The 27,817-nt window shown below is 36.3% G+C and overlaps 2 protein-coding genes across 6 annotated transcripts in view; one reads left to right on the top strand and one right to left on the bottom strand.

Moving 5' to 3' along the window:
• The window catches only part of LOC143024124 (C-type lectin mannose-binding isoform-like), a 96,457-nt gene that overhangs the window by 58,642 nt on the left and 9,998 nt on the right, over positions 1–27,817 (bottom strand). For all 4 annotated transcript variants that reach the window (XR_012966264.1, XM_076182904.1, XM_076182903.1 and 1 more), the window contains exons 2-3: positions 14,121–14,348; positions 10,000–10,188 (exon numbers count right to left, since the gene is read on the bottom strand). The gene's annotated coding sequence lies outside the window, so the exon portion shown is untranslated. The remainder of the gene's footprint in view (positions 1–9,999; positions 10,189–14,120; positions 14,349–27,817) is intronic.
• Positions 1,579–27,738, top strand: LOC143024122 (uncharacterized). Of its 2 annotated transcripts, XM_076182893.1 has the most exons (6): positions 1,634–1,729; positions 23,619–23,809; positions 24,515–24,611; positions 25,507–25,757; positions 26,441–26,664; positions 27,138–27,735. In XM_076182893.1, exons 2-6 carry the CDS (start codon positions 23,620–23,622, stop codon positions 27,360–27,362), a joined length of 987 nt encoding a protein of 328 aa, XP_076039008.1. In that variant the 5' UTR covers positions 1,634–1,729; position 23,619; the 3' UTR covers positions 27,363–27,735. The 2 variants fall into 2 exon arrangements, with proteins under 2 accessions (XP_076039009.1, XP_076039008.1); XM_076182894.1 differs by lacking the exon at positions 23,619–23,809 and having other exon boundaries at positions 1,579–1,729; positions 27,138–27,738.

The raw sequence follows: 27,817 nt of genomic DNA, 5'->3' as shown, positions 1-27,817 counted from the left end.
ACTATTGCCTGGCCAGTCTGCTATGTAAGGTATATGACAGTCTTTAAGCCACTGAGTAACACTGGGCGTTATCTTGTTGAAAGATGTAAAGATGTTAGCACCTGAGCTCTTAAAAGAATCCTCCAGGTGGTCATTTAAGAGTTCATAATAAACATATTGGTTCACTTTTACATTTTTCGGAAGTACAACAAGGCTCCCAAGTCCTCTTCCACTAAAACTTCCCCATACCATGAGAGAATCAGGGTGTATCACTGTTTGTTGAACGTACCGGGGGTTAAGAGGGTCGCTACCCACACGCCGATACACGTTTCCACCCCTATTGCCAGTCACAGTAAAGGTGGACTCATCATTCCAGAGAATATCCAGCCACTTGTCATCATCCCACTGAAGATATTTCTTGCAAAACTCGACCCTATGGCACCTCTGGTTAAGAGTGAGAAGAGGCTTCTTCACCGGGTGGTGGCTTCTGTACCCAAGGTCATGAATGCAGCGGCTAACTATTTGCACACTAACCTCCCCAAAGAGTCCCGGGTTACTTTCTTTGATTTTTCTGGCGGTAACACGTGGACTATGCTCTAACTGTCTCTTGATAACATTAGTAGCACGAGGGGATGTCTTTTTGGGGTACTTTTTCCTTGGTTTGTAACTGGGTGTGTCACAGCTACCTTCCCTCTTAAAAATGGCAACCCACTTGCACACAGACGTCTTGCCAACCCCAACCTGCTCTATCATTTCCTTTGTTTGGTGATCAGGTTTATGTAAAGCTATGATCTGGGTTATTGTCTCTTGTGATAAATACTTGTTCTTGCCCATATTAAGGCTAGAAAGCACCTCTGTCTGCAAAAAAAAAACACTGGCCGCCTAGGTGGCGTCACCAGAACACACAGAACAAAAAGCCTTCCCACGAAGGCTATGAGGCAACTGAGGGATGATTGATAGCATGCATCATAAATGCTACCCTTAGCTCTGCCCACTTGTCCATTCGCACTTCCTTGTCCATATCATTTACCCCGCTCCTAGGGTCTTTCCATTTTGGAGAAAGAAGTACGAATGGTGGCGGCCCCATCCATATTTTCTTATCAAGTACTGTATATATATATATACGGCAAGGGTAGTGACCCATGGCGTGTAATTACATAATTGCACAGGACTAGGTTAGGTTAGGTCAAGCAGGGTCACCATGTCAAAGGAGCATCAGGTCTAGCCATGTAGGCGACTTGACGTGCACTCCATGCCATATGGTTGTCGTGGCTATACAGGCCCATCTGGAAAGTGTCAACCACTCAGAGTTGCATTTCCAGATTGAGATGAGAAGTTGATATGTTTTACTCTCAATAAAGATCTTTGCAACTGAAATATGGACACAGCAGCTGGATGTCCAAAACAAATTCAGGCATTAGAACATAAAAAGGCACCTATATGCCAAATCTTCTCTAAGATTGAAAAGTTATTACAAGTGTAACAAGGAATGCAACAAAAACTGTGAAAAGTGTCCTTTTCAGAAATGCTCAGAAGCATAGCATGGAAATGGTATGTATGTAATCCTTTATAAATAAGATTGAACAGAAAGGTGATGTTCATTTATTCTGTAACACTCATTATGTTTGTTTACATTCTTGTACTTATACCACTTATACCTATAAAGGAACGAAGAAGCCCAAAAGTTTCTCTAAGAACCACCACAAATTAGTGCCAAGAATGGGATCTACAAAGTATATACTACCCACAGGTATGTAGCAGTCATAGTACAAATACAACAAACTGGCAACAAGGATGGGATCTACAAAATACAGACATATCTAACAATATATACTTACTACCCACAGGAATGTACATACATATATCAAGGGTTTATCCCCCTTATAAGGGAGGTAGCCAAAAAAAACAAAGGCATAAAACCACTACCACCCATTCCATCCCTAACATACTCCACTCCCCTCTACCCTCTTCCCTGCCTCTTATCTTGGCACCTCCTGGATGATGGGTCATCCCTGCATCCTGTCCACTGCCCTGGGTCAGAGGCAGTGTCACAAGACTCAGCACATCCACAGCAAGGCTGCTTCATTAATTCGGTGATCCCCCTCTCTGTCCCCTTGTGCAGAAAAGGAGAAGACGGAGAAATCCCTTCGGGCTGCGTCAACTTATTTCTCATACATGATGGATAATGATATAAAAACAAAAGTTTATATAAAATACATGTTTTTGTCTATTTAAGACTTTAAAAATGTCTTAAATTGACGAAAACGTTTAGTATTCCGATCTTTGATTTCCTCGTGGTTTCAGCAAAATATTATATATATATATATATATATATATATATATATATATATATATATATATATATATATATATATATATATATATATATATATATATATACATAAATATGTAAGTAAAGATTGACAAATATAGAAGGTGGCAAGATGAAAAGTTAAGGCTAGAGTAGCGAGTTTATTCAAAGCCAGACGTTTTGACCTTTATGGTCTTCCTCAGTGGACTGAGGAAGACCGTAAAGGTCAAAACGTCTGGCTCTGAATAAACTCACTACTCTAGCCTTAACTTTTCATTTTGCCACCTCATCTCTATATATGTAGAGAAAATAATTTTTGTCAATAAATGTTGTACTATTCATTAGTTATGAATGGAACGAATATAGCACAAGGTCTGGGTAATAAGATGTTTATGGCAATTCAACCTTCTATAAAGATAAATTAATAGAAAATAAATGAATAAAATAAATCTGTGCTCTAAACTATTCAGCAAGCTCTTGGGTCATGAAGTTAAAAAACAATATGAATAAATAATACATGACTGTTGACAAAAATATAAAAATGTAAGCACTGGCATACTGATTCTTGGGGAAATGCTGAGAAATAATTTTTGTCAATAAATATTGCATCATTTAAAATTCAACAATGAGTGTAATAAAACATAAGATCTAGGTAACAAAACAATTTTGTCAATTCAGTCTTAAAAAAAAAAAAAAAAAAAAAAAAACTATTTTGCATGATGCCAGCCCCTAAGTTGGAGGTGGGAGATTGCAATGGTCTATTTTTTTATATCAAATTTTATCATCTGGTAGACTGCTGGGAATCCTGTCACAGCACCCATCAAATTCCTTCGGACACAAACCTTACTGAGAAGCCACTCCCCAGAAATTCAAGTCGCATAAGCATGACCAACTTCACAGAATCTGCCTTACCACAAATTCAAAATATTCCAGATGCAATTACCACATGGAAAGACACTGAACACTTCATCCTGACAACAACACAACATACCTACCATAAGTTTAATAGATGTTTGGAACAGATTAGATGAGAATGTGGTGTGTGCAAAAACGAGTCTAGATAAAACAAGATATGGAGACAGTACACCACGAGCATAGCTCCCCTTCCCGTAAAATACAACTAGGTAAGTACAACAACTAGGTAAATGAGTGACATGTGGGCCAGACGATGGGACACCATGAGCATAACTCCCCTTCCTGTAAAATACAACTAGGTAAATGAGTGACATGTGGGCCAGATGAGAGGACACCATGAGCATAGCTCCCGTTCCCATAAAATACAACTAGGTAAGTTCAACAACTAGGTAAATGAGTGACACGACGTGGGCCAGGCTGAAGGTCACTGACAGAGTTATCTAGCTAGGGGCCATGTGTCTCCTGCAAGAGAGAGAGACCTGGGGGCAACTGACCAATTGACTTTTCAGCAAGTCTTTGGTTCATGAAGTTAAACAGCACATCTTATGAAGAGAACTTGCTTTTTCCCCCTTACAAGGGAGGTAGCCAAAAAACAAAGGAATAAAAATCATTCCTGCTCATTCCATCCCCAATAAACTCCACTCCCCTCCACCCTCTCTCATATCTTGGCATCTCCTGGATATAAAAAAGGAACTTGCGACAGCTGATAATATATATACTGTATATATTATATATATATATATTATATATATATATATTATATATGTATATATATATATATATGTATGTATATATGTTCTAATTCTTAAAGATACATCTCGGATCTGATTGCTAGCATTACGACATGAAAAGCATAAGGAACAAAGTTGGAGGTGTGCAAACATTATCTGCAAAAAATTAACAAATGAGCTATAAATTTGTTTACTAGGGATAAATCAAGAAAAAATTATTCACCTTACTGACCCATTTTTCTACAAATAATCTGTGTATCTTTTTCTTACTCCTCTTTTTCTACCTTAGTAAGTTGCAAATCACATACATGCTGTTAAAGCTCATCTATACTCACACATCACACATGGATATAGAGAAACAGTGATATTCATGTAATCCATACTCAATCAGAAATTGTAGTGAATCTCCTTTCAGTAAAATAAGCTACAGTTGCACAAAATTGCAATGGTTTAACAGACATGTCTCATACATAAGTCTAACAGGAAAATTGTAAAAACAGATACCAAATGTTTTTGTCTTTTAAGACATTTTCAAAGGTACCTTTGAAAATGTCTTGATAGACGAAAATGTCTAACAGACAAAAACACTCAGTGTCTGTTTTTTCAATTTCCCGGTGGTTTCTGCAAAAATAGTGTATCAGGCGTGTTTTGTGATTTCTTTGCAAAAGTCTAACTGTAACAACTTACAAATATGGTACCTACAAGCTGTCCTATACCAAGAACTTTACTAGAACAAGACTGGTGAAACTAACAGCAAGATGAAACACAGCTGACTAGTTCAGTCAATCTGAGATATGTTGGACTAATTGGGAGATGCTGCTTTAAAGTCACTGATTGTATGAGCTGAGTTATTTTGACATGGATGTTGATACGATTGTTTCCCATGTGATTAACACTTCAGTACGAGTTAAATTCTCGCACCCAGCATAAGCTGCTATATATATATATATGATGCATCACAGTGCTTACATTATGAAATATAAAGTCACTGCTGTATTACTTGTTCTCTTTTACTCCGGGTAATAATAAACACGGAAAACATGATCAAACCAGCTCATAGAATCTGGGGGCAACTCGTGTACAACTACAAAAAATCTATTATCAAGACGCCAACGCCGCCGGCATCCTGGTGTACATGTACCCAGTTGCACCTCGTGATGATGCCTACGTATGTAGGCATCATCATACCAAATTAAGTGGTTAAGAAGAAACAAATCCTTTGCTTTTCAAACTCCATTATACGCAAATTTCCCTTCATTAATATGTAACAGAAACATATTTTGTTTTGTATTTGTGAAAGAAAATGAAGTTTGCATTCATGATGATGATGATGTGGTTTAATGTCACAAACTCCCCCCTACCAGGAGGCTAGGATGGTGCCCCTTACAGAGGACTTTGTGTGGAATTTAATGAACCATGCCCTTCGTTCACCTTCGCCGGTGGCAGGGTTCGAACCGCCATCCCCTTAACCTTCGCCCCAAGTAACGACACCCCAACCCACTCGCTCAGCCAGCAAGCTATAAGGATTAGTGATGCCCTCTGAGGAATTGGTACTTCAACGATGATGAGCAGTTATGGTGAGGGTGGATGTTGGCTAATAGATATGGATGCAAAGAATAATAATGGAGATTCAGTTGTAGCATACATATATCAAAGGCCCCTTCCCCCATTATAAGGGAGGTAGCCAAAAGAAAAAGGCATAAACACTCCCCCCCTATTCCATCCCCTACATACTCCACTCCCCTCTACCCTCTTCCCTGCCTCTTATCTTGGCTCCTCCCTGATGACGGGTCATCCCTGCATCCTGTCCACTTCCCTGCGTCAGAGGCAGTGTCGCAAGACACAGCACATCCACAGCAAGGCTGCTTCATTAAATTGGCGACCCCCCTTTCCGTCCCCTCATGCAGAAAAGGAGATGGTGAGAAATCCCTTCAGGCTACGTCAATTTATTCCACATATATATTACCTTACCCACCAATCCCCACCCACTCAATTGTAGCAGGCCACTTAAAGAAAGTCAGGCTTAAAGTGTGTACCTATGCTGTAGTGCAGTTGGAAGACTTGAAGGTATTTTTTGAAGCCTTTAAATCTGTAAAATCAACTGCCGTCCAATAAATGCACAAACTTGTCAATACCTATCATTGTCATCATTTTTGAAAAAAAAAAAAAAAAAAAAAAAAAAGGAATACAGCCAAAACTTACATCCAACATCGAAACCTGTTATAGTTTTGGGGGGCAATTTTCTATGCTCAGTCACCTTGTACATCCCCACTTACTTTTACCTACTTCAATCTAAGACCTTTTTTTAAACTATCTCATAATTGGAAACATAATGTAATGAATGATATGACATGAAAACTCAAGGTACTACAAAGCATTCTAAATATTAAAAGTACTTTTCTCTCATTACGACATTATTGTAGTTTTAAGTTGAGTATCAATGAAAAATTACTAAATAAAAGATAATACACAAGCTTTTCAATATACCATATACTGGAATGACTCATACTCTATAAAGATTATTCAATTAAATTTTCATATAATCAATTAACAAAAATTAATCTTTAAGACCAGAAAAAAAAAAAAAAAAAAAAATACAGGTAGGCACATTCAATACATACTGCAAGGGCTTCTATCACAAAGCAATCTTATTTGTACTAAGAAATATACTTTCTCATGACTCTTACCATATTACAAAGCCAATCCATGTAAGTTGTGAGCAACAAATGCAGATATATATATATAAAAAAAGGGGGGGGGAGGGGGGGAATATAGGGTATCACACAGAACTTGGTAAGGTAGACAATTCAGTCGCCTGCACATCCGGGACACCCAGGTTTCATCTGCGGGAATCCATGAGTTGTTCCAAAGGATCCCAATGGGCAACTACCGTGAAATTGGAACCATCCACCCCCGACTCTACCCCTCTCCCCCTCCCTCTCCTGAGCGAAGTGTCCGCCCATGTAGGTTGACACAATCCTTTCAGCGTTCCCAGGCGACCTATATTTAAATCCATGTTGTCCATACAAAATTCACAATTGTGTATTATGTAGCTGTGTAAGACTGTGACTTAATTCTTGTATACTGTTATGAAGAGGAAGCCTTGAAGTCAAAATATCAATTAAATATGGAAGACTATGGAAGGCTTGTATTTGCCCACCCCCCTGAAATACGATCTACTGTGAGAAAAATTGTAAATCTCAGTAAGAAAATTAACCAGTGTCAAAATGCTGTCATGTTTAACACTGTATTAGTGAGAATGTGCCTGAAATATACAATATATACATGTGTGTATATATGTGTATATATATGTGTATATATATATATATATGTATATATATATATACATATATACATATATATATATATATATATATATATATATATATATATATATATATTGGAAATTGGTATGTTATAACACATTTGTTAATGTTCACTATAAACCCACTATCGGAGAAATAATAACGGAAGTACAGGGAAACTGTATATTTTGGCTACTATCTGTAGTCCTCTTCAGCAGAATGCTTACAAGAAGTTAAGGTACAAGTATATATATGAGGTAGTGAGGGGTACATAAAAGGGGATGGGGAAAGTGGGGGGACTCAGGTTACTTGCCCTTGAAACGGTTGGGTCAAGGAAGGACAGTTGGTGGTATTTTGTCCGACTGCTCTTGACATTATTCTATTGACCGCTAACTTCATAATACAATCTGGGGGCCACTGACCTTTTGAGGTATTAAAGTTAGGATAATGTTTTATTAGAGAAGATTCTACAAATTTCCTTCGATAGCTACAGTGTGATTTAAAAATAATTGATGCATTATCCCAATCTAATCTATGGTCTTTTTGGCTGGCATGAAGGAACACAGCGGAGTTAACTTGTCCATATTTTATGGAGTTTTAATGTTCCTTTAATCAGTTTGGCCCCAGTAGACATCATCAGTCTTTACAAGGCAATTTATATACCCCGGAGTTTTGGTCCACATCATCCCTCCGGTGTACATTTACTACCTTTCTAAAAATGCTGTTTGGAAAATTGTAAATAAATTTGATTTGGTTATTAGGTAGAAGTTTGGAGACCAAGTTGATAGATTCATTAAATGTTACAATGATGTTATTGTTACCCCATTTAAACTTCTCCCTGGAGTTATTTGGTTTATAAAAATTGGATTTGGCTTTATGTAGGGCTTTTTTTTTTAAAGAACATTCCGGATAACCTACTTTAGAGAGTTGTTTATTGATGATGTCAAATTCTATTTGCAAGAATTGTGGACTACAAATCCTAAGGGCTCCGAGATATAGGCCCAATGCAACACTAGATTTAATATTATCCGGATGGTGGCTAAAAAAGTGTAGGTAATTTCCTGTGTGGGTAGGCTTCCTATACACAGTAAAGGACAATTGGTCCGGGTCTCTTATGACCGAAATGTCCAGGAATGGGATCCTACCTTCTCCTTCCCATTAGACCTTAAAATTAATATTCTTAGCTAATTTATTCAATTTAACAAAGAATTCATTAAAAGAACCCCACATATCATTCCATAGTGTAAAAATATCATCAACATACCTAAACCAAAACATGTCAGGTGGTTTAATCTTAGGTAATAAAGTACTTTCAAAATATTCCATGTATAGGTTAGCTAACACGGGTGAAAGGTTAGAACCCATACTGCAACCATATCTTTGTCTAAAATAAGAATTATTGAAAGTAAAAACATTGGTATTGATGCATAAACGGGTCAGGCTAATTATTTTCGATACTGAAAGTGGGAGTTTGTATTGATATGGGTGCAGTTTGGTTTCCAAAAAACTTAAGATATCTTCCGTGTTGACATTTGTGAATAAGGAAACTATATCAAGACTTAGTAGTTTGCTATTAGTAGGTATGATTTGTCTTTTAATTTGACTCACAAAATCTTCCAAGTGTTTAATGTGAGAGTTTGAGAAACTTCCCACAAATGGTGACAAAATCCCTGTGAGCCATTTTTATACCTTGCGCATGAATTCCTATTGGAGACAATTGGCCTTAGAGGGGTGCCTTTTTTTATGTAATTTAGGAAGCCCATAAAAGTTAGGTAATTGAGGGTTAATAACTCTTAAATTATGAAATAATTTTTCTCCTACTATTTTTCGGGCTTTCTTATTAAACTCTGCGGAGGTGTTCCTGAGGGAATTTTTAGCAAGGCTTTCATAGGTGTCCTTATCTGCTAATATATTATATTACCATTATCCTAACTTTAATACTTCAAAAGGTCAGTGGCCCCCAGATTGTATTACGAAGTTAGTGGTCAATAAAATAATGTCAAGAGCAGTCGGACAAAATACCACCAACTGTCCTTCCTTGACCCAACCATTTCAAGGGCATGCAACCTGAGTCCCCCCACTTTCCCCATCCCCTTTTATGTACCCCTCACTACCTCATATATACTTGTACCTTAACTTCTTGTAAGCATTCTGCTGAAGAGGACTACAGATAGTAGCCAAAATATACAGTTTTCCTGTACTTCCGTTATTATTTCTCCGATAGTGGGTTTATAGTGAACACATATATATATATATATATATATATATATATACACACATATATATATATATAATTACATATATATATATATATATACATATATATATATATATATATATATATACATATATATATATATAATTATATATCTATATATATATATATATATATATATATATATATATATATATATATATGTATATATATATATATATATATATATATATATATATATATATATATATATATACATATATATATATATATATACATATATATATACATATATATATACATATATATATATATATATATATATATATATATATACATATATATATAAAGTATGCTCATGTTGAGGTTAAAACAGCTATGAGAAAAGAGAAAAAAATCTTGGGCATTTTTTTTTAACATCTCAGGTGGATTTTGTCTGCAGGTAACCGCAGCTGTAAAACTGGAATTGTCCACCCTTGACTTCTTAATTACAAAACTCTGCAGAACGACGATAGGGAGAGAAAACAAAGTATGATTCCTTACCAAGATGGGCTGACCGAGCAAAGGCACTCTGGAACACGTCCCACTGATTTCTCTCATAAAAGGAGGCCAGAGTTCCTCCTGCTTCCTGCTGTCCACATGTATCATTTGCCTGGTCCCAGCTCTTCTTAGCCATTGATGTACTGAAGCAGGATCCTTAGGCATAAAACCAACCATTTGGACATGCAGGCTCTGTAAGATACCAAACCAAATATGCATACAAACTCTTATTAAAGTGGGACAGAGGAAAAACAGAAGGACATGCAATGAAACTCATAAAGGATAACTACAGAAGAGACCTGAAAAAGAACAGCTTCCCACACAGTGAGATATATGGAACAAACTGGATGAAGAAATAGTGTGTGCAAACATAATACAAGAATTTAAGAACAAACTTGATCTTGCGAGATACAAAAACGGGTCACCACGAGCATAGCTCCCCTTCCTGTATAATACAACTAGGTAAATACAACTCACACACATATACACACACACCCAGGACTGGACAGAACATGATCATTCCAAATTGTTAGAAGATACAAAACATGAACTAACTGATATACTGAAAGAGGAAATATAGTAATTATGGGTGATTTTAATTCCAAAGAAATATGTTGGGAAGAATTGACAGAGGTGGAGAAGACATATGGGGCAGCATGCTACTCAATATGACCATTGAATACACATTGACCCAATGGATAAAGGAAAATACCAGATACAGAAACAATGAGGAACCTTCAAGACTGGATTTAGTACTCACAATGGAACCTGAAATTGTAGACAGAATAGAATACAAAACACCATTAGGAAAGAGTGACCATGTACTAATAGAATTCTAATTAAAAGAGCAAATGGACCTAAGAAGAAATGAGAAACATACAGGAAGACCAATGTATAGCAAAACGAATTTTGAGAAACTTATAGAATTTTTTCCAAATGCAAACTGGGAAAAATTCCTTAGTAGTGTAGAAACAAGGATGGAAGAGAAATGGAATATACTAAAGGAAATTCATAATGAGGGTGTGATCAAATATGTTCACACAACAAAAACAAGAAAGAATATACATAAAAACAACTGGTACAACAACAAAAATTTAGTGAAGCCAAGGATAAAAGAGACAAAGCCGGGAAAAAATGGAAAAAAGACAAAAAAAGTGCAAATGGCAAACATACATCAAACTTAGAAACGATTATGTAAAAATACGCAGGGAGGAAAAGAGAAATTACGAAAAGGAAATTATAGAAAATATAAGGATCAGCCAAAGCTATTTTACAGATATGTGAATGATAAACTGAAAAACAAACAAGAAATAGAAAAACTGCATAACAAGCACATTAGCTAAAATATGTGAAAAAGTGATTAAAAGTAGATAGGTTAAACATTTGGAAGAAAAATCTATACTAAACCCAAGCCAATTTGGATTTAGACAAGGAAGATCATGTACAACAAATCTAATCTGCTTCTATTCAAGAATAATAGATATAATAGATGAGAGAGATTGGTGGGCAGACTGTGCCTATCTAGATCTACAAAAGGCATTTGACAAAGTACCACACAAGACATTAATAGGAAAATTAGAATCAATAGGTGGCATTGCAGGGAATTTATTAAAATGAATGGAAGACTTCCTGACTGGGAGAAAAATTAGGGTAGTAATTAGAGACAAATACTCGAAATGGGAAGAAATGATAAGTGGTGCTCCACAAGGGTCAGTACTGGCTCCAATCATGTTTGCCATATATGTAAATGACATGGACAAAGGAGTTGAATGTTGTATGAATTTCTTCGCAGATGATGCAAAAATATTAAAGAAAGTATCAACAAATGAGGACTGTGACTCATTACAATCAGACCTGGATACAATCTGGAAATGGACTCAAAAGTGGGAGGTGAACTTTAATATCAAGAAGTGTAGCATAATGGAGTTTGGTAAAAGCAAAAACAGAATTTCAAAAAATTACAGAATTGGTGAAAATGAAATAAAAAAAAGTGCACTCGGAAAGGGACCTTGGAGTGATAATCAGCAATGACATGACACCGGACAGACAAATAAACAAAATAGTAGGTGAAACATACAACCTACTAAGGTCAATGAAAGTGGCATTTGAACACTAGGATGAAGAAATTATAAAAAAAATATTAGCCATATCGATTAGACCAAAACTGGAATATGCAGCGACACTATGGACACCGAGTGCTAAAAAGAATATAAGGAAACTAGAAAGAATACAGAGAGCAATAACAAAGTTGGCACCAGCCCTTTCCAAATTAACGTACGAACAAAGATTATTATCAAAGCTAGAACTACCAACACTAAAGCAAAGAAGAGAAAGAGGTGATCTACTGACTATATATAGAATCATGAAAGGAATGGAAATCCTTGACAGAAAAGATTGACTAAAAAATGACAATTGAAAAACAAGAGGTCATGAAAAGAAACTCAAAAAGGACAACTATAGAAGAGACAGGAAAAAGAATAGCTTCCCACATAGAATGCTGGATATATGGAATAACTTAGATGAAAAAGTGTGCAAATACTATTCACGATTTTAAGAGTAAACTTGATGCTGTGAAAGATACAAAGACTGGTCACCACAAGCATAGCTTCCTTCCTGTATAATACAACTAAATATATATATATATATATATATATATATATATATATATATATATATATATATATATATATATATATATATATATTAAAGATGACAAATTTCAGTGCTGATGATCTTTAATTCTAATAATGTATTTTTCATTCTCTCTTAAGGAGTATAAAAATAATTTTGATATTTCTGTTGTCTTAAACACAATTTGCATTGAAAAGAAAATGTGTATATATATATGTATATATGCACTCACATATCTCATCACTTCCTGACAGAGTTACTCCTCTTGTCACGTTTCCAATCCTGAAACCCTAGGGACCTACCATATTTCCACATTCAAACTCACCTTTCTCTTTCAGTTTAGTTTTACTCAGTGCTAACACATCTATAACAACCTTTCCACCAACCTCTGTTTTGTTCTCACTTATTCCACATTATCACACATTGAAAGACACCTAGCACAAAAAAAAAAAAAAAAAAATAGAAAATAAGAAAGAATTCAAAGAGCAGCAACAAAAATGGCACCCACACTATCAAATCTGATATACAAAGATTGGAGAAATTACATCTGTCAACACTGGAACAGAGAAGAGAAAGAGGTAATTTGTTGACCATCTACAGAATTATGAAAGGGATGGAAATTCTTGATAAAGATAACTTATTAAAATGGGACAGAAGAGAAACAAGAGGACTTAAGAAGCTAAAGAAGGACAGTTACAGAAGAGATTTGAAAAAGAATAGCTTCCCACACGGAGTGATTGATGTCTGGAACAAACTAAACGGGGGATTTTAAGAATACACTGGATGCAGAGAGATACAAGAACAGGTCACTACGAGCATAGCTCTCGTCCCGTAGAATACAACTAGATAAATACCCAATTACTGGGATTTTAGTTACAGTCTTCCTTCCAGACCTTCTTCTGTCTTAACATTTGCAGAAGAAAAGTACAGACAGGAGGATTCCTGGTTGTTTTGCCATCCCAATTAGTCACCTTTTATGACGTGCATGGGAACCTGATGGTGATATTCTTATCCCCAAAAACTGAGGCATGTTTTGTAAGATATGGTTTAATGTCACAAACTCCCCCTTATTGGAAGGCTAGGACAGTGCCCCTCACAAAGGACTTTGTAGTGTGGAAATTAATGAACCACTATGCCCTTGGTTCAACTTTGCCGGTGGCAGGGTTCAAACAGCCATCCCCTTGACCTTCGCCGCAAGTTATGAAACCCTAACCGGCTCAGCCAGTGAGCTTCTTTTATAAGACTATACAAAAAAGTCTAATAAATGGCACATCCATTTACAAAGTCTAAACAGATTACGGAACATAAACAACACTGCCAGAAGAGCCCTAAGAACACGATTATGATGTTTCATTCAAATCAACATTTATTTTTTCATGTTTTTTCTTACTAACTTCAATTCAATATACAAACTTACAACTATGACCAAGAAATTAATATCATATCTAATATCATACAGATAAGTATATGTCACTTTATTATTCATATCTTACCAAGCTGTTCTTTTCTGCAAATGAATGAGTATCTGTAACTGCAAGTTAAATCTTGGGGTTGGTAATCTGCAGGCACTCCACAGGTCCATGCAGCCTACTGATGTCTTAAGTGTTGGTTTTCCTGCAGCCCATGCATCAATGCTGACCAAGACGCCATTGATCCACACTCACATATATACTGTAGATCAGGAAGACCATTTGTGGCTCCAGCCCATGCAGATGGATGTTCTGTAAAAAAATGAAGTAATCCTGTAGATACGGGCACAACATTTTTATTTTTTTAATCCTTATTGTTGCATATGAAAGGCAACTTTATTAGAAACAAAATGCTTTTTAAATTTTTTAAATAGCTTGAAAAATAAGGGAGACACGATTTTTTAAATTATTTTTTAATTTCGCATTTTTGGCTAGACCTTACCATGACAAAATGTTAGAATTAAGGGTGGTAATTTGTAAAGATTTTGGTAAAGAAATACACACAAACTCCAAACCACTGGTCCAATTTTATTGAAATTTGGAATACTTGGGTTTTATGGATCAACAAATCATACGAGCATGTTAAAAACAATGTGTGACATCTCCATCATACCATATTTGCCTTTTCATGGCAACTATTAAGTTGTCAATTTTTTTATTATCATCAATAAAATCCAAACCAGTGGCCCAATTGACATGCAATTTGGTATGTGAAGGTTTTATGGGTCAACAAATCACCTGAGCATGTCTTTAATATTGCCGGACCTTCTTCTTATACCATTCTTACTAACATCTATTATGTTGCCATGGCAACTGTTGTCAATTTAGAAATAATCAATAAAATCCAAACCACTGGTCCAATTGGCATGTAACTTGGCATGTGAAGGTTAAATTTAAGGGTCAACAAATCACCTGGGCATGTTATTAACATTGCAGGACTTTCTTATACCATTCCTACTAACACCTATCATGTTGCCATGGCAACTGTTGTCAATTCAGAAATAATCAATAAAATCCAAACCACTGGCACAACTGACATGCAACTTGACATGTGAAGGTTTTATGGGTCACCAAATCTCCTGAGCATGTCAAAAACAATGCAGGGCCTTCCTTTTATACTGTTCTTACTAACATCTATCATATTGCCATGGTAACTGTTGTCAATTTAGAAATAATCAATAAAATCCAAACCCCTGGCCCAACTGACAGGCAACTTAGCATGAAAAGGTTTTATGGGTTAACAAATCACCTGAGCATGTCACTTACATTGCAGGACCTTCCTCTTATACCATTCTTACTAACACCTATCACGTTCCCATAGCAACTGTTGTCAATTTAGAAATAATCAATAAAACCCAAACCCCTGGCACAACTGACATGCAACTTGGCATGTGAAGATTTTATGGGTAAAAAAAATTACCTGAGCATGTCAATAACATTGAAGGACCTTCCTCTTACACCGTTCTTACCAACACCTATCACGTTGCCATGGCAACGATATGTCGAGTAGGCATCTAAGCTTCAAGATTCTTAAATTGCACAAGTGCACTATTACCAACGATTTCAAAGTTGCTCATATCCGGTAGAATAGAGGCTAATAAACAACATTATTACATTAAATATTATATAATTTAGTTTCTTGCCTTTAGATTTTCACTTGGAAAACTAATTTACCAAGGCTAATATAAAAAATTGCATTGAAATCGGTAAGAATCAGTAAAGGTTTGAAGAACTGGGCATACACTTGTTTAACAAGATAATTTTGATACCCTGCGAATGTGCTGAATGCTCCAAGCATTCAAACTACATACATACATATACCAAGGCTTTTTCCCCTTTACAAGGGAGGTAGCCAGAAAGAAAAAGGCATAAAATCATTCTCACCCATTCCATCCCTAAATACACTCCACTCCCCTCCACCCTCCCTCCCATCTTAGCACCTCCTGGATGACGGTCATCCCTGCACTTTGTCCACTGCCCTGGGTCAGAGGCAGTGTCGCAAGTCACAGCACATCCACAGCAAGGCCGCTTCATTAAATCGGCGACCCCTCCTCTCCATCACCCCATGCATAAAAGGAGGCGGAGAGAAATCTCTTCGGGCTGCGTCAAATTTTGCTCACACATACTACCTCACCCCCCATCCCCCCACCCATTCCACCTCATGCATCACGTCATCATCCATATACAACCATTCTCCATTCACCCCTGTCTTCTGTCCTCTCCCACCCTTCCTCAACAGACATTCCCCTCTTCCCCAAAGCCCCCTTTACCCCATCCATCCATCTCATTCTAGGATGTCCCCTCATGTTCACTCCCACCACATCTGACTTCCATACCTCTTTTACTAGTCTTTTTTCACTCATTCTTTCCATGTGTCCAAACCATCCTAATACTCTTTCATCAACTCTATCTCCCAGTTCCCTTTCCACCCCTGTTCTCCTCACCTCCTCATTTCTCACTCTATCTAGCCTAGTAACCCCATCATACTTCTCAGACACCTCATCTCAAACACATTCAAACTCCTCTCTTCCTCTCTATGTTCCATGTTTCTGCTCCATACAGTGCTGTTGGCACAATCACTCCTTCATCCAGTCTCCTCTTAGAATCCATTCCCAAATGTCTATTCCTCATCACACTCTTTAATCCACCAAGGCATTTACTCGCTTCTCTCAATCTACATTCTACCTCCACCTTCACTCCACCTTTTCCTACCACATTTGCACCCAAATATCTAAAACTATCCACTTCCTCCAGTCGCTCTCCCTTAATGCTCACTTCCAGTCTCCTGCCACTTTCACCCCTTGTACACCTCATCACCTTACTCTTACCCACATTTATCTTCAGTTTTCTTCTTTCACACACTCTCCCAAACTCTGTCACCAACTTCCTCAGTCCCTCCTCCAATCCTGCCACAAGCGCAGTGTCGTCTGCAAACAACAGCTGGCTCACCTCCCACTGTTCTCCACTTTCTTTAACCATCTCCAATCCCTGACCCACTACCCTTGCATTTACCTCTCACACTACCCCATCCATGTATAAGTTGAACAGCCAGGGTGACATAACGCATCCTTGACGAAGTCCCACCTTTACCTCGAACCACTCACTCTCTCCATTTCTTATCCTGACACATGTTCTACTACTCTCGTAAAAACTCTTGACAGCTCCCAGAAGCTTTCTTCCTATCCCATATATCCGCAAAACCTCCCATAGTGCCTTCCTGTCTACCCTGTTGTAAGCCTTTTCCAGATCCATAAAAGCCCAAAAAACATAATTCCCCTTTCCTATAGCTTTCTCACATATCTGTCTTACCACGAAAATCTGATCTACACAACCTCTACCTGTCCTAAATCCACACTGTTCCTCACCAATTACTACTCCTGTTCCTCTCCTAATCCTCTCAATCAAGATCCTCCCATAAGCCTTCCCAACTACACTTAACAAGCTTATCCCTCTGAAACTACTACATTCACACTTGCCCCCTTTTCCCTTGTAAAGTGGAACTATACAGGCACTCCTCCAGTCCTCCGGCACTCTACCCTCACTCCAGCAAACATTAAATAACCTCACCAGCCAGTCCACCATCATTATACCTCCTTTTTTTAGACATTCTGAATGGCATCCATCCAGACCAGGTGCCTTACCTGCTTTCATCATCTAAACAACTGCCTTCAATTCATCCTTCCTTATTTCTCCTCCATTTTCCTAGCTCATCACAGTCATTTTCTTAGCACTTCCTACTGCAACTATCTTTCCCTCCCTTTCCTCCTTCACATTAAGCAACTCCCTAAAATATTCTGTCAATCTTCCCCTTACTGCCTTCTCTTCCATTATCAACTCTCCATCTGCACCTTTTACCTTTTCTTCTCTACTTGATTCGCCTCCTCTTCCTCTCTTAATTTCTTTCCAAAACATCTTTTTATTACTTTCAAAATTTTCGGTCATACTCTTACCCCATTTCACATCTGCTCTCCTCTTTGCCTCCTTTACCTTGTGCTTTACTTCACTCTTCTTTTCTTGGTATCTCTCATATGACTCCCTTGTCCTATTTTGTAACCAATCTGTGAAAGCTCGCTTCTTCTCTTCTCCAACCTTTTTTGTTTCCTCATCCCACCATTCACTACCCTTCCTTCTGTTTCCTCCTGTCCTTCTTGTTCCACACACCATCCTTGCACACTTTGTGACTCCCTCCTTGAACCATCCCCATTCCTCCTCCACTCCTAGCTCTACTCTATCCTTCACTCCCTCCCACTCCTCCTTCAGCTTCTTCTTATATGCCTTCTCCTTTTCCTTTTCATTTAAAGAGTTCACTCTAAGCATCTCCCTACCTTTTGTCCTTTTGTTCAAACTAAGTCAAACAAAAATCAAAATCCAACAGGGCGTAAAAGATGGTGACAGCAGTGCCGCGCATGGTTTTGCGCGTGACTAAATGCCTACATGTATTGCAATGAAGTTCAAATGTAGATTAACCAACGATATTAAGCTTCTCATTTCTGGGAGAAAATAGGTTAAAAAATGTGGTTCTTTAATTTTCAATATTGGTTATTAATGCCTTACTTTAATATTTTTACTCAGAAAACTATTTTGCCAAGGTTGATATCCAAATTTACGTTTAAATCGGTAAAAATTTGTTTGTATTTCAAGAATTGGGCATACACTTGCCCAACAAGATAATTTGAGTACCATGTGCATGCGCTGAACGATGCAAGCATTCAAACTGAGACATACTTATTCAAATGGGCCACAAAAGATTGCGTTGTAAACAGTACATGTGTGATGGTGGCGCCATGAGCGGATGCACCCGTATCTAAATCCTGTAATCATTACATTTCGTCAGGGCCGGATTTACATGTTGCGGGGCCCCGGGCCCTGAAAGTATGCAGGGCACTGTCAGGTTCACCCACCTACCCCATTAAAGTATCATCCCAGTTTTCATGCAATGTGCTCTCAGCCACCTCGAAGTTTGGTTACATTCATGGTAGAGCTCAGTCACAGTCTGCTGATTATTTGCTTTAACACAATACACCAAAAAAGTGCTTATACTATTGTAATGCACTTGGCGTGGGGCCCCTAAATACACAGACAGGGCCCTGGGCCGTGGCCCTGGTGGCCATGCCTTAAATCTAGCCATGCATATCATATTTAATATTATTTCATGGTTGTGTTGTCTCATTTTTCACATTTTCATATTAATAATTAAAGAATATCTGGAATTGAGGATCATGGATGTTCTATTGAAAAACATCTAAAAGCAAAAGAAATACTTGCTGCATACCAACTGATAACACTAAACTTCACCTTCAAAAGACCAGAAAGGTCATACCTGATTTTTTTTACTTAATCATGGACCTCCAAAAACTTCTTACCATCCATAAACGTTGCAAGGGTTCCATGGTAAGCATTGCAAGTGTGGTGTACATTGTTCCAGTCAGTGTAATGGGTTGAGTTGGCCAGATAATAACAATCTTCACCAGGTACTTTCCAACCATGTGGACACCCAGTCATGGAATCTTCAATCTTTGTGGAAGACAATAACTACCCAGTAAACATGGTTAAAATGGGCCGTTTCTAGTTTCCTTGCGGCATGTTAAGGCAGTTCGAGTTCTGTTTTGCCTTAAGCTAACTGTAACGGGGCCAGTTAAATGCTGCCATTTTATAACCGACTTTAAATTGTACCGTTATCATACCGGAATGCTACCGTTTAATCATAACGTACAAATGGGCCAGTTCTGGCCCGGTTAAGATAGATTGCAGTGTTTATAACGTTACATCTCGCGCCATTCCATCTACGGAGATAACGTCCGAGCCTTCAAAGCATGCTCCAAAGAGTTCCGATCTCACATTTTGAATCCAAAGAAACTACAAGAGCGTGTGTTTTTTCACGGGCTGATATATTTTTCATTTTGCTGTGTCGATTCCACTTTTTATTACCAGGTAACAAAGCAATGACATAACGTATACATTATAGCCTAGTGATTACACTTCAGTGGCAGCAGTTTGTTTGGTAATGATTTTATAGCGGGTCTGTTGCATTAAATTTCCTTGGGTGAGCGACAATGTGTAAGTCTGGCACTTTATCAGTTTATCAGACACTGGGCCTATAACGTTGTAAGCTATCAACGCCAGCTTAAGTAATTTTTATTTTAATTCCTGAATTTCGAAATTAGGTTAAGCAATATTATCATGTATAGTGTTGTTTATTAAAAGCCTCTAGGCCTAACAGTTATTAAAAACTAAAAAAAAACAATTCTACACCTACACTAGAATAATTCTATTTTTAATATTACTAAACTAGTAGGCCTATAGTCAAAACATCTCAACCACAGCCTTTTTTATATCAGTTGTGGGCTCTATTTGATACTACTTGTTACTGTTACTAATACTAGTGAGTTGTGTTGGGTAAGGCTAGAGCTCTACTTATAAATTTATTGTTAGGTATAATCACTGAAGCATATCTGAGTTATTTGTTTATTGTGCTGTATAGAGCTGTATAAAATAATTCAAGTATTAAACAATTTAGTATTCAATATTTTTAAAAATTAGCAATGTCAATTTGGACAAAACGTCGAAAAATAAAAAATTATGTAAATCATCATTTAGAAAATATTATGAAGAAGTCTTCAGAAAATGTGGATATTGTTGATTCTAGTCATAACCAAAATGTTAACATTGTGAAAGTAGCATATAGTTTGCCATCTAATTCTATTTATGTACAAAATAGTTAAATATAAAGATAGTAATGAGGTACATCAAACTTCACAAGAGTCTTATAAAGAAATGGTTGGCTTTGAAATTGAGGAAGACAATACTATCCTGCATGATAGTGATTGTCATAATAATTATGATTCTTCTGACTATGATTATGTATCATCCGATAATGATGGAAATGGTGACTCACAGACTTTTCAAATTGAGTTGATGGATTTATTTTCCAGATGGGCAGTACAGTTTAATGTAACTCATATTGCACTAAAAGAACTACTTAAAATTTTGAGTCTAGTACTACCATACCTCCCTAAAGATCCAAGAACACTAATTAAAATAGGGAAGATTGATCAAATTGTGCAAATACAAGGTGGTGAGTATTATAATTTTGGTGTTGCTACTGGTATATTAAATCAGCTGACATACCGTAGTGATTTACTGGAGCAAGTCGTACTAAAGTTACATTTAATTATTGATGGTCTACCACTGTTTAAAAGTGCCAAAACTCAGTTTTGGCCTATTCTGGGGTTAATTCCAGGAACAGCAAAATCACAACCTTTTGCTATTGGTATATTTTGTGGTGATTCAAAGCCAGGTAGTGTTGAAGAATTTCTTTCTTATTTCATTGATGAAATGAGAGAGTTAAAGGTAAATGGAATAAAATATGAAGATAAGACCTATCAGGTAGTTATAAAGGCTTTTGTTTGTGATGCTCCAGCACGATCCTTTATCAAATGTATTAAAGGGCACACTGGCTATACTGGATGTGAAAAGTGTGACCAGTCTGGTGTTTTTGAGAAGAAAATAACATTTCCAGATACTAATGAACAGTTGCGCACTGACATAGCATTTGATGAAATGCATGATAGAGACCACCACAAAGGAGAATCCCCTCTTAAAAGATTAGGTGTTGGTCTTGTGTCTCAAGTGCCTTTGGATTACATGCACCTTGTGTGTTTAGGAGTAATGAAGAAGCTAATTTGGCTTTGGTTGAAAGGACCATTGACTGTAAGAATAGGGAGACAAGTTAAAGATAGTATATCTGAAAGACTTCAAAGTTTAAGACAATTTATCCCTCGAGAATTTTCAAGAAAACCTCGTGGCTTAGATGATATTGATCGATGAAAAGCTACTGAATATAGATTGTTTCTGTTATATACAGGCTTGGTTTCATTAATTGACAGACTTCCTCTGGAAATATACCATAATTTCATGCTTCTATCTGCTGCTGTTCACATTTTAGCCAATCCCAAGCTAGCTTCAACTCATTGTGATTATGCACAGCAGCTTCTATTGTCATTTATTCAGCATTTCATGAGATTGTATGGTTCAGAGTTTGTGACCTATAATGTACATTCTCTAATGCATCTTCCTGATGATGTAAAGTTGCATGGACCTCTAGATTCATTTTCATCCTTCCCTTTTGAGAATTTTCTTGGAGCTTTGAAGAGAATGTTAAGAAAACCTAGTGGTGCATTACCCCAAATAATTAGGAGATTAACAGAAATTTCAAATATAATGCAGCCTCAGGTTGCTGCACATTTTCATCCTAAAGGCCAACATTATGAAGGACCTGTCCCAGCTCAGTATCTACTTTCAAAATATAAACAGTATACTGAATTTCATAATGGGAAATTTGTCATAAGTAGAAAAACAGGCAACAACTGTTTTCAAATTCAAGGCACAGTATGTTTGGTTCAAAATATTTTTAGCCAAAATGATGAAATTTTTGTAGTGTATAAACGTTTCATGACTCAAGGTTTATTATTTGATTATCCAGTAGAATCTTCAAAATTGAATATTCATGCTGTTTCTAATTTACAGTGAATTGTTAGTAGCAAATGTTAAAGTCATATCAGGCAAGTATGTCTTACTGCCCAATTGTGCCAACTCTGCTACAATTCCTCTAATACATTCATTTTAGCTGTCATTTTTATCTTTTATGTAAAATTACATTAGAACATTGAAATTGGGATTTTGTCTTAATTTATATATTCTTTGTTTCATGAGATAGTATTATTCTATTAAGATTTATATCAATATATATGGTGTTATACCATTTGGCTGAATCATTTTACCAAAGGTTGGGATAATGCATATCAGGTATTACTAAAAATTATAAAATAGTCATGTTTTGAAAATGTCTGAAACCCACTTTTCGACCTACCAGTGAACTGTAACTGTCAAATGCCAATATAATACTATGGATTAACATAGTATTTTTTGCCCTATTACCCCTCAAGCCTGTATTTACCTTATATTTAGCTTGAGCCCAAACAATTAATCTACATCATTCTATATATTTTGAGAATATAGTAATAATTAAAGGTATTAAACTGTGTTTAGAAAGACAAAAATATATGTACTATTAGTGTGTATTTTAACTTTAAATGGAAGTGTTCAGTGCAAATGCAGTAGAAAATATCCAAATGTTAGATACACAGTTTTACCAGTAATGTTTATTGTTAAAAGTAAAAGTAAGTTTTCACTCGGTGATGCCTAGAAACATTATCATTTTAAAAATAGATAGGGTTGTTGTTTCAAATAAATGATATCACGTAATACACAATTTAACCAAATGTCAATGCCTAAAACAAGGTTAAACTAAACTTTCTTGTAAAATGTAAGCTATGAATATAATTATTTGTTTTCTGAACATGGTTAGAACTTATCTGCAGTCAGATATTTCTGTCATTATTGATTTTATGATACTATATCATATATTTTGATTTATTAATACTATTTGCTGCCACTTGAAATTTTCTCTATGCTGTAAACAATACCTATGCCTAAGCTAATGTTAGCCTTTAATTGCCACAGAATGTATGTTATTGTCGCATTCACCAATAATAATACTGTTGAGATGGTCCCCAGTGGATGGATCCTGGGGCAGGATGAGACCTGGTGGCCAAAGAGTAAATCGTTGACAGCAATTACAATGATGATAAAAGATAGGGTGGTGCCAGACCACACATGGGAGAGGCATAAGATGCGTGTCATCTGTGCGGCAGGTATGTAATATCTGATCATTCTTGGAATGACAATTAAATTTGTGACATATGGACTGATTAACTCTTAATATATCCCCTCTCTGATTTTCCTTGGTACATTCAAGTTAAGTTTTTGTAATTGTAGTTGCTGTCGATTCTGTAATTGAGTATAAAACTTATTTTTAAACATTTTAAATGCTGAAGATATATCATATGTAAATTGATAAATAAATTCAGTCAGTTAAAATGATAAGAAATAATTGTTTCCCCCCATAATTATATCTCTTGATGAGACTTGAAGGTAAATATTCTTTGGTGGTAAATGACTTTGTTAGAATACATTCATTTGCAAAGATTTCATGTGATCTAATTCTAATAATAAAGTGTCCACTAAACTTTTGATTGTTTTTTTTTTACTTTACAGCTATTTTCCTTATTTATTATATCACCCCTTTGAATTCAGTTCATTTGCTGATTTTTTCTTTTGTTCTTAAAACTGCTGATAGTAAGTTACAAAGAATCTGTGTTCATTTTTTGGGTTATGGTATCTTTTAATTTGAAATATTCTCAGGTTTTGTAATTGATAAGGCAGTTAAAAAACATGTGCCTCTTTATCACATTGGCTTTGAACAATTTTGAAATAATTCCCTAGAATTCTCCTATAATCTTAAATTATTTTTCTCCAATAAAACTCATACGAGGTTTTTGGTATTTTTTGCCCTCCAGATACATATGAAGATGGAAGACGGAAAGCAAGGGAGGCTGAAGAGACAGATAACCCTGTCAGCCAAGGTGAAGAGGAGCTTGGACGAGGAGCAAGAAGGTATAAATTGGTTTCATGTACTTTTAGCTTATCAGGTATAGCTGGCAGATAGCTGCGATCTGCAACTCCAAGCAAAAATATGATTATTTACATAATAGAGTGAAGGAGAAGTGTGAGGGGAGATAAATTGACAAAACCATAACCAAAAAGAGATATTACAATCTATTATTTAATCAATGTGAATTACATAAAGAACTGAGATGGAGCAATAACTATATATAATAGGCAGATTTGATATACAAAACAGGACATCCTCAAAAAGGGTAATAAATGAATGAAAAGTTTCTGTCCTGATTTATCTTGTGCCGGCTTTTCTGGATAATATATATACTATCAGAAATATTTTGGTTGAAACCCTTATATATTGTATATCATCCTAATTTTGCAGGATAATGAAGCTGTTATTTTTTTATTTGTGAGTATAAATTAGTGGGAGGTGATTGGTGCTTTAATTGGTGATGGGTAACTTTTGTATTGCTTGTAAAATCCTATGCTTATATCTGACCTTAAATAATTCCTTATATTTAGTAGTTGGTTATATTACTCCATATACAAGAGATATATAATGGGATAATATTTGGATTTTATTGTTGTGTTCTTGTAGTAGGTAAGGTGTACTTAGTTACTGTGATTGTGGACCAAAATATTCAGTAGAATTACATTGATTTTAATTTGCTTTTCATAGGTATACATTTTTCATTTATCATTGACTTCATTCATTGTATGAATTTTAGAACTTGTGTGCCCATATTTTTGGTGCATACCCAGCTTCATTACTTATTTCAGATGTGATTTTCCTTATTGGATATTAATGTAGAAACGTTTTTTGTGTGTATTGTTTAGGAATGGTGAAAATCATGTTCTTTATTATAGGGGTGATTTGAATTTTTTGCAGGATTAGATCAAGATACCCTCCTAGTAGCGACGGGGAAGAGGACTATGTTCCAAAAGCAAAAAGAAAGTTGGCCAAAGCACCTGCAATCCAAAAGATGCCATCAGTTGTGTCAGTGAACATTGTGCAATTCGACACGTTTGACGATGCAGCGGGTGTGTCTGACATATTAATTGATACATCCAGCCTAGCTCCAACCAGTACCCCAATTAGAGTGTCAACAGCACCCGTTTCAACAGCACCCGTTAGCTCAGGTATCATGTTCGACAATGCAGGGGGTGTGTCTGACATATTAATTCATACATCCAGCCTAGCTCCAACCAGTACCCCAATTAGAGCGTCAACAGCACCTGTTAACTCAGGTATCTGTTTATCTGTTAAACCTATTTCAGTCAATTTCTATTGAAAAAATAATATATTTAAAATTTCTTGCTTTGTTTTAAAAAATTATTCTTAGCACTAGTTCTGGTGGTAACTTTTACTGGTTTGAAGCTATGCCTGAGTTATTAACTTTTCCAAATAATATACATACATATACCAAGGCTTTTTCCCCCTTTAAGGGGGGTAGCCAAAAAAGAACAAGGCATAAAATCACTCCCACCCTTTCCATCCCCACACCCGACTCCCCTCCACCCTCCCTCCCATCTTAGCCCTCCTGGATGATTATAGATGATAATATAGATTCTAATGGATGATAATATAGATTCTATGGATGATAATATAGATTCTACTTAATTTCAATTAAGGGCTGCTTATCATTTCTGTCATATGAATGATTGAATGTACTTCTCATTCTCAAAAGTTGTGAAATAATTTATTTTTATGCTAACCGAATGAGCTTAGTACAATGTTAATATTTTTTTTGTGTAAGATGCAAGATAATTTAAAAAATAAAAAGTTTATGGTATTCATTTTGCGTATTTTACCCTTTTTGCAGCGCGAGATGTAGAGTTTCTTACCGTTTTAATGGAATTGAAACATGATCTGGAGGAGCTGCATGCTGAGGTGAGAGCCTGCAGGGCAGAGCTGCAGAAGCTCAATAAAACGAGCAGAAAGGTTGATGACGCTGAGCTTCCAATGCAGTTGCCACTCACCTCCTTAGAGGAGTTTGACGTATTCGAGGGCTGGTTAAATGAAGATAAAAAACACCAAAAGATATTGGTAAGAACGTTTTTTCAGTGTACGCTAGCTTTTCTGAAATTATCTAGATTAATATGCGACAAAAAAGGAGTACCACTCAGATGCATTTAATCGTTTGCCAATTACTTCTGTTAGAAAATTATGATGACTCTGTCCAAATATTGTATTTACCAACGTTTCTTATATTGTCTAGTGTCTGTAGAACGTACCTTATTTATTGTCATGTTTTACACGAGTACATACAATAGCATTTTAAGGATTGTTACTGGTAATTCTGACCCAACTACGATTGTGTCATTTTAGAGGGCACATTTTGTTGCTGCAGTTATTTTGTAGTAGGTGTCTCTTTGTTTTTTAATTTATTGCTATTCGACTTTTAAATACTTTTTTTAGGCTCCATCCTGCTCCCTAACCCGGCTTCTCTTTCTAATAATTGTCTCTGCTTAAGTTTGTCATTCATAGTTCATTTCTGTGTAATACCTCTTCTACTTCAGGAGAACAAGCTCTGCTTGATTGGAGGCTTTGACCTACGGGACTGCGTCAGGAGGATGGGCTCTTCGCTACTAAGCCACCTGCTCCAGGTCAAATTCAACTGGATTGGAACGAAGGGCTGGAAGAGCAAGGATGATGCGGAGGCAAAACGGGGTTTTAAATCCACAACGCTGTCTACAGTCTGGATTGGTATGTTTTATCTTTGGTCTAAGAGAACTATTTTTTAATGAATATTGATATCGAAATACTGGTGATATGTATGGGGAATGAATAGCATCATTTTCGTTATTAATTTTTTATTCTTATTTACAGTTTGAGATTGTTGAAAGTGCATCAGATGCCCCTTGTTATATTAAACGAATAACCCGGGTATATGGGGGCCATTGGGGGGTTGTTTTTAATAATGTCAAGATTCTATATATCGACCCTATTTTGGTTTACTTGTTAGGGTGCTGAAATATGGTTTTGGGCACAATGATCACTAACGTAATTTATTGAAGTTATTAGCTATAGGTGTTTACACTGTCTATTTCACATGTTTCTGCATGATTGTTTTTTTTGTTATATCCCTTCTGTCTTACTTTAGAAGGCATTTAAATAAATAAACGTCGAATTGGATCTATTTCTAATACTATGCATTTCTTGCAAGCTAGCAAGCAGTACTTACTGAAACCTAATCTTA

The sequence above is a fragment of the Oratosquilla oratoria genome, unplaced genomic scaffold, assembly GCF_046742065.1.
Source record: "Oratosquilla oratoria isolate Oo_2021 unplaced genomic scaffold, ASM4674206v1 SCAFFOLD94, whole genome shotgun sequence".
Lineage (NCBI taxonomy): Eukaryota > Metazoa > Arthropoda > Malacostraca > Stomatopoda > Squillidae > Oratosquilla > Oratosquilla oratoria.
Note: the sequence above shows the minus strand (reverse complement) of the source record. Positions and strands in the feature narration are given on the sequence as shown.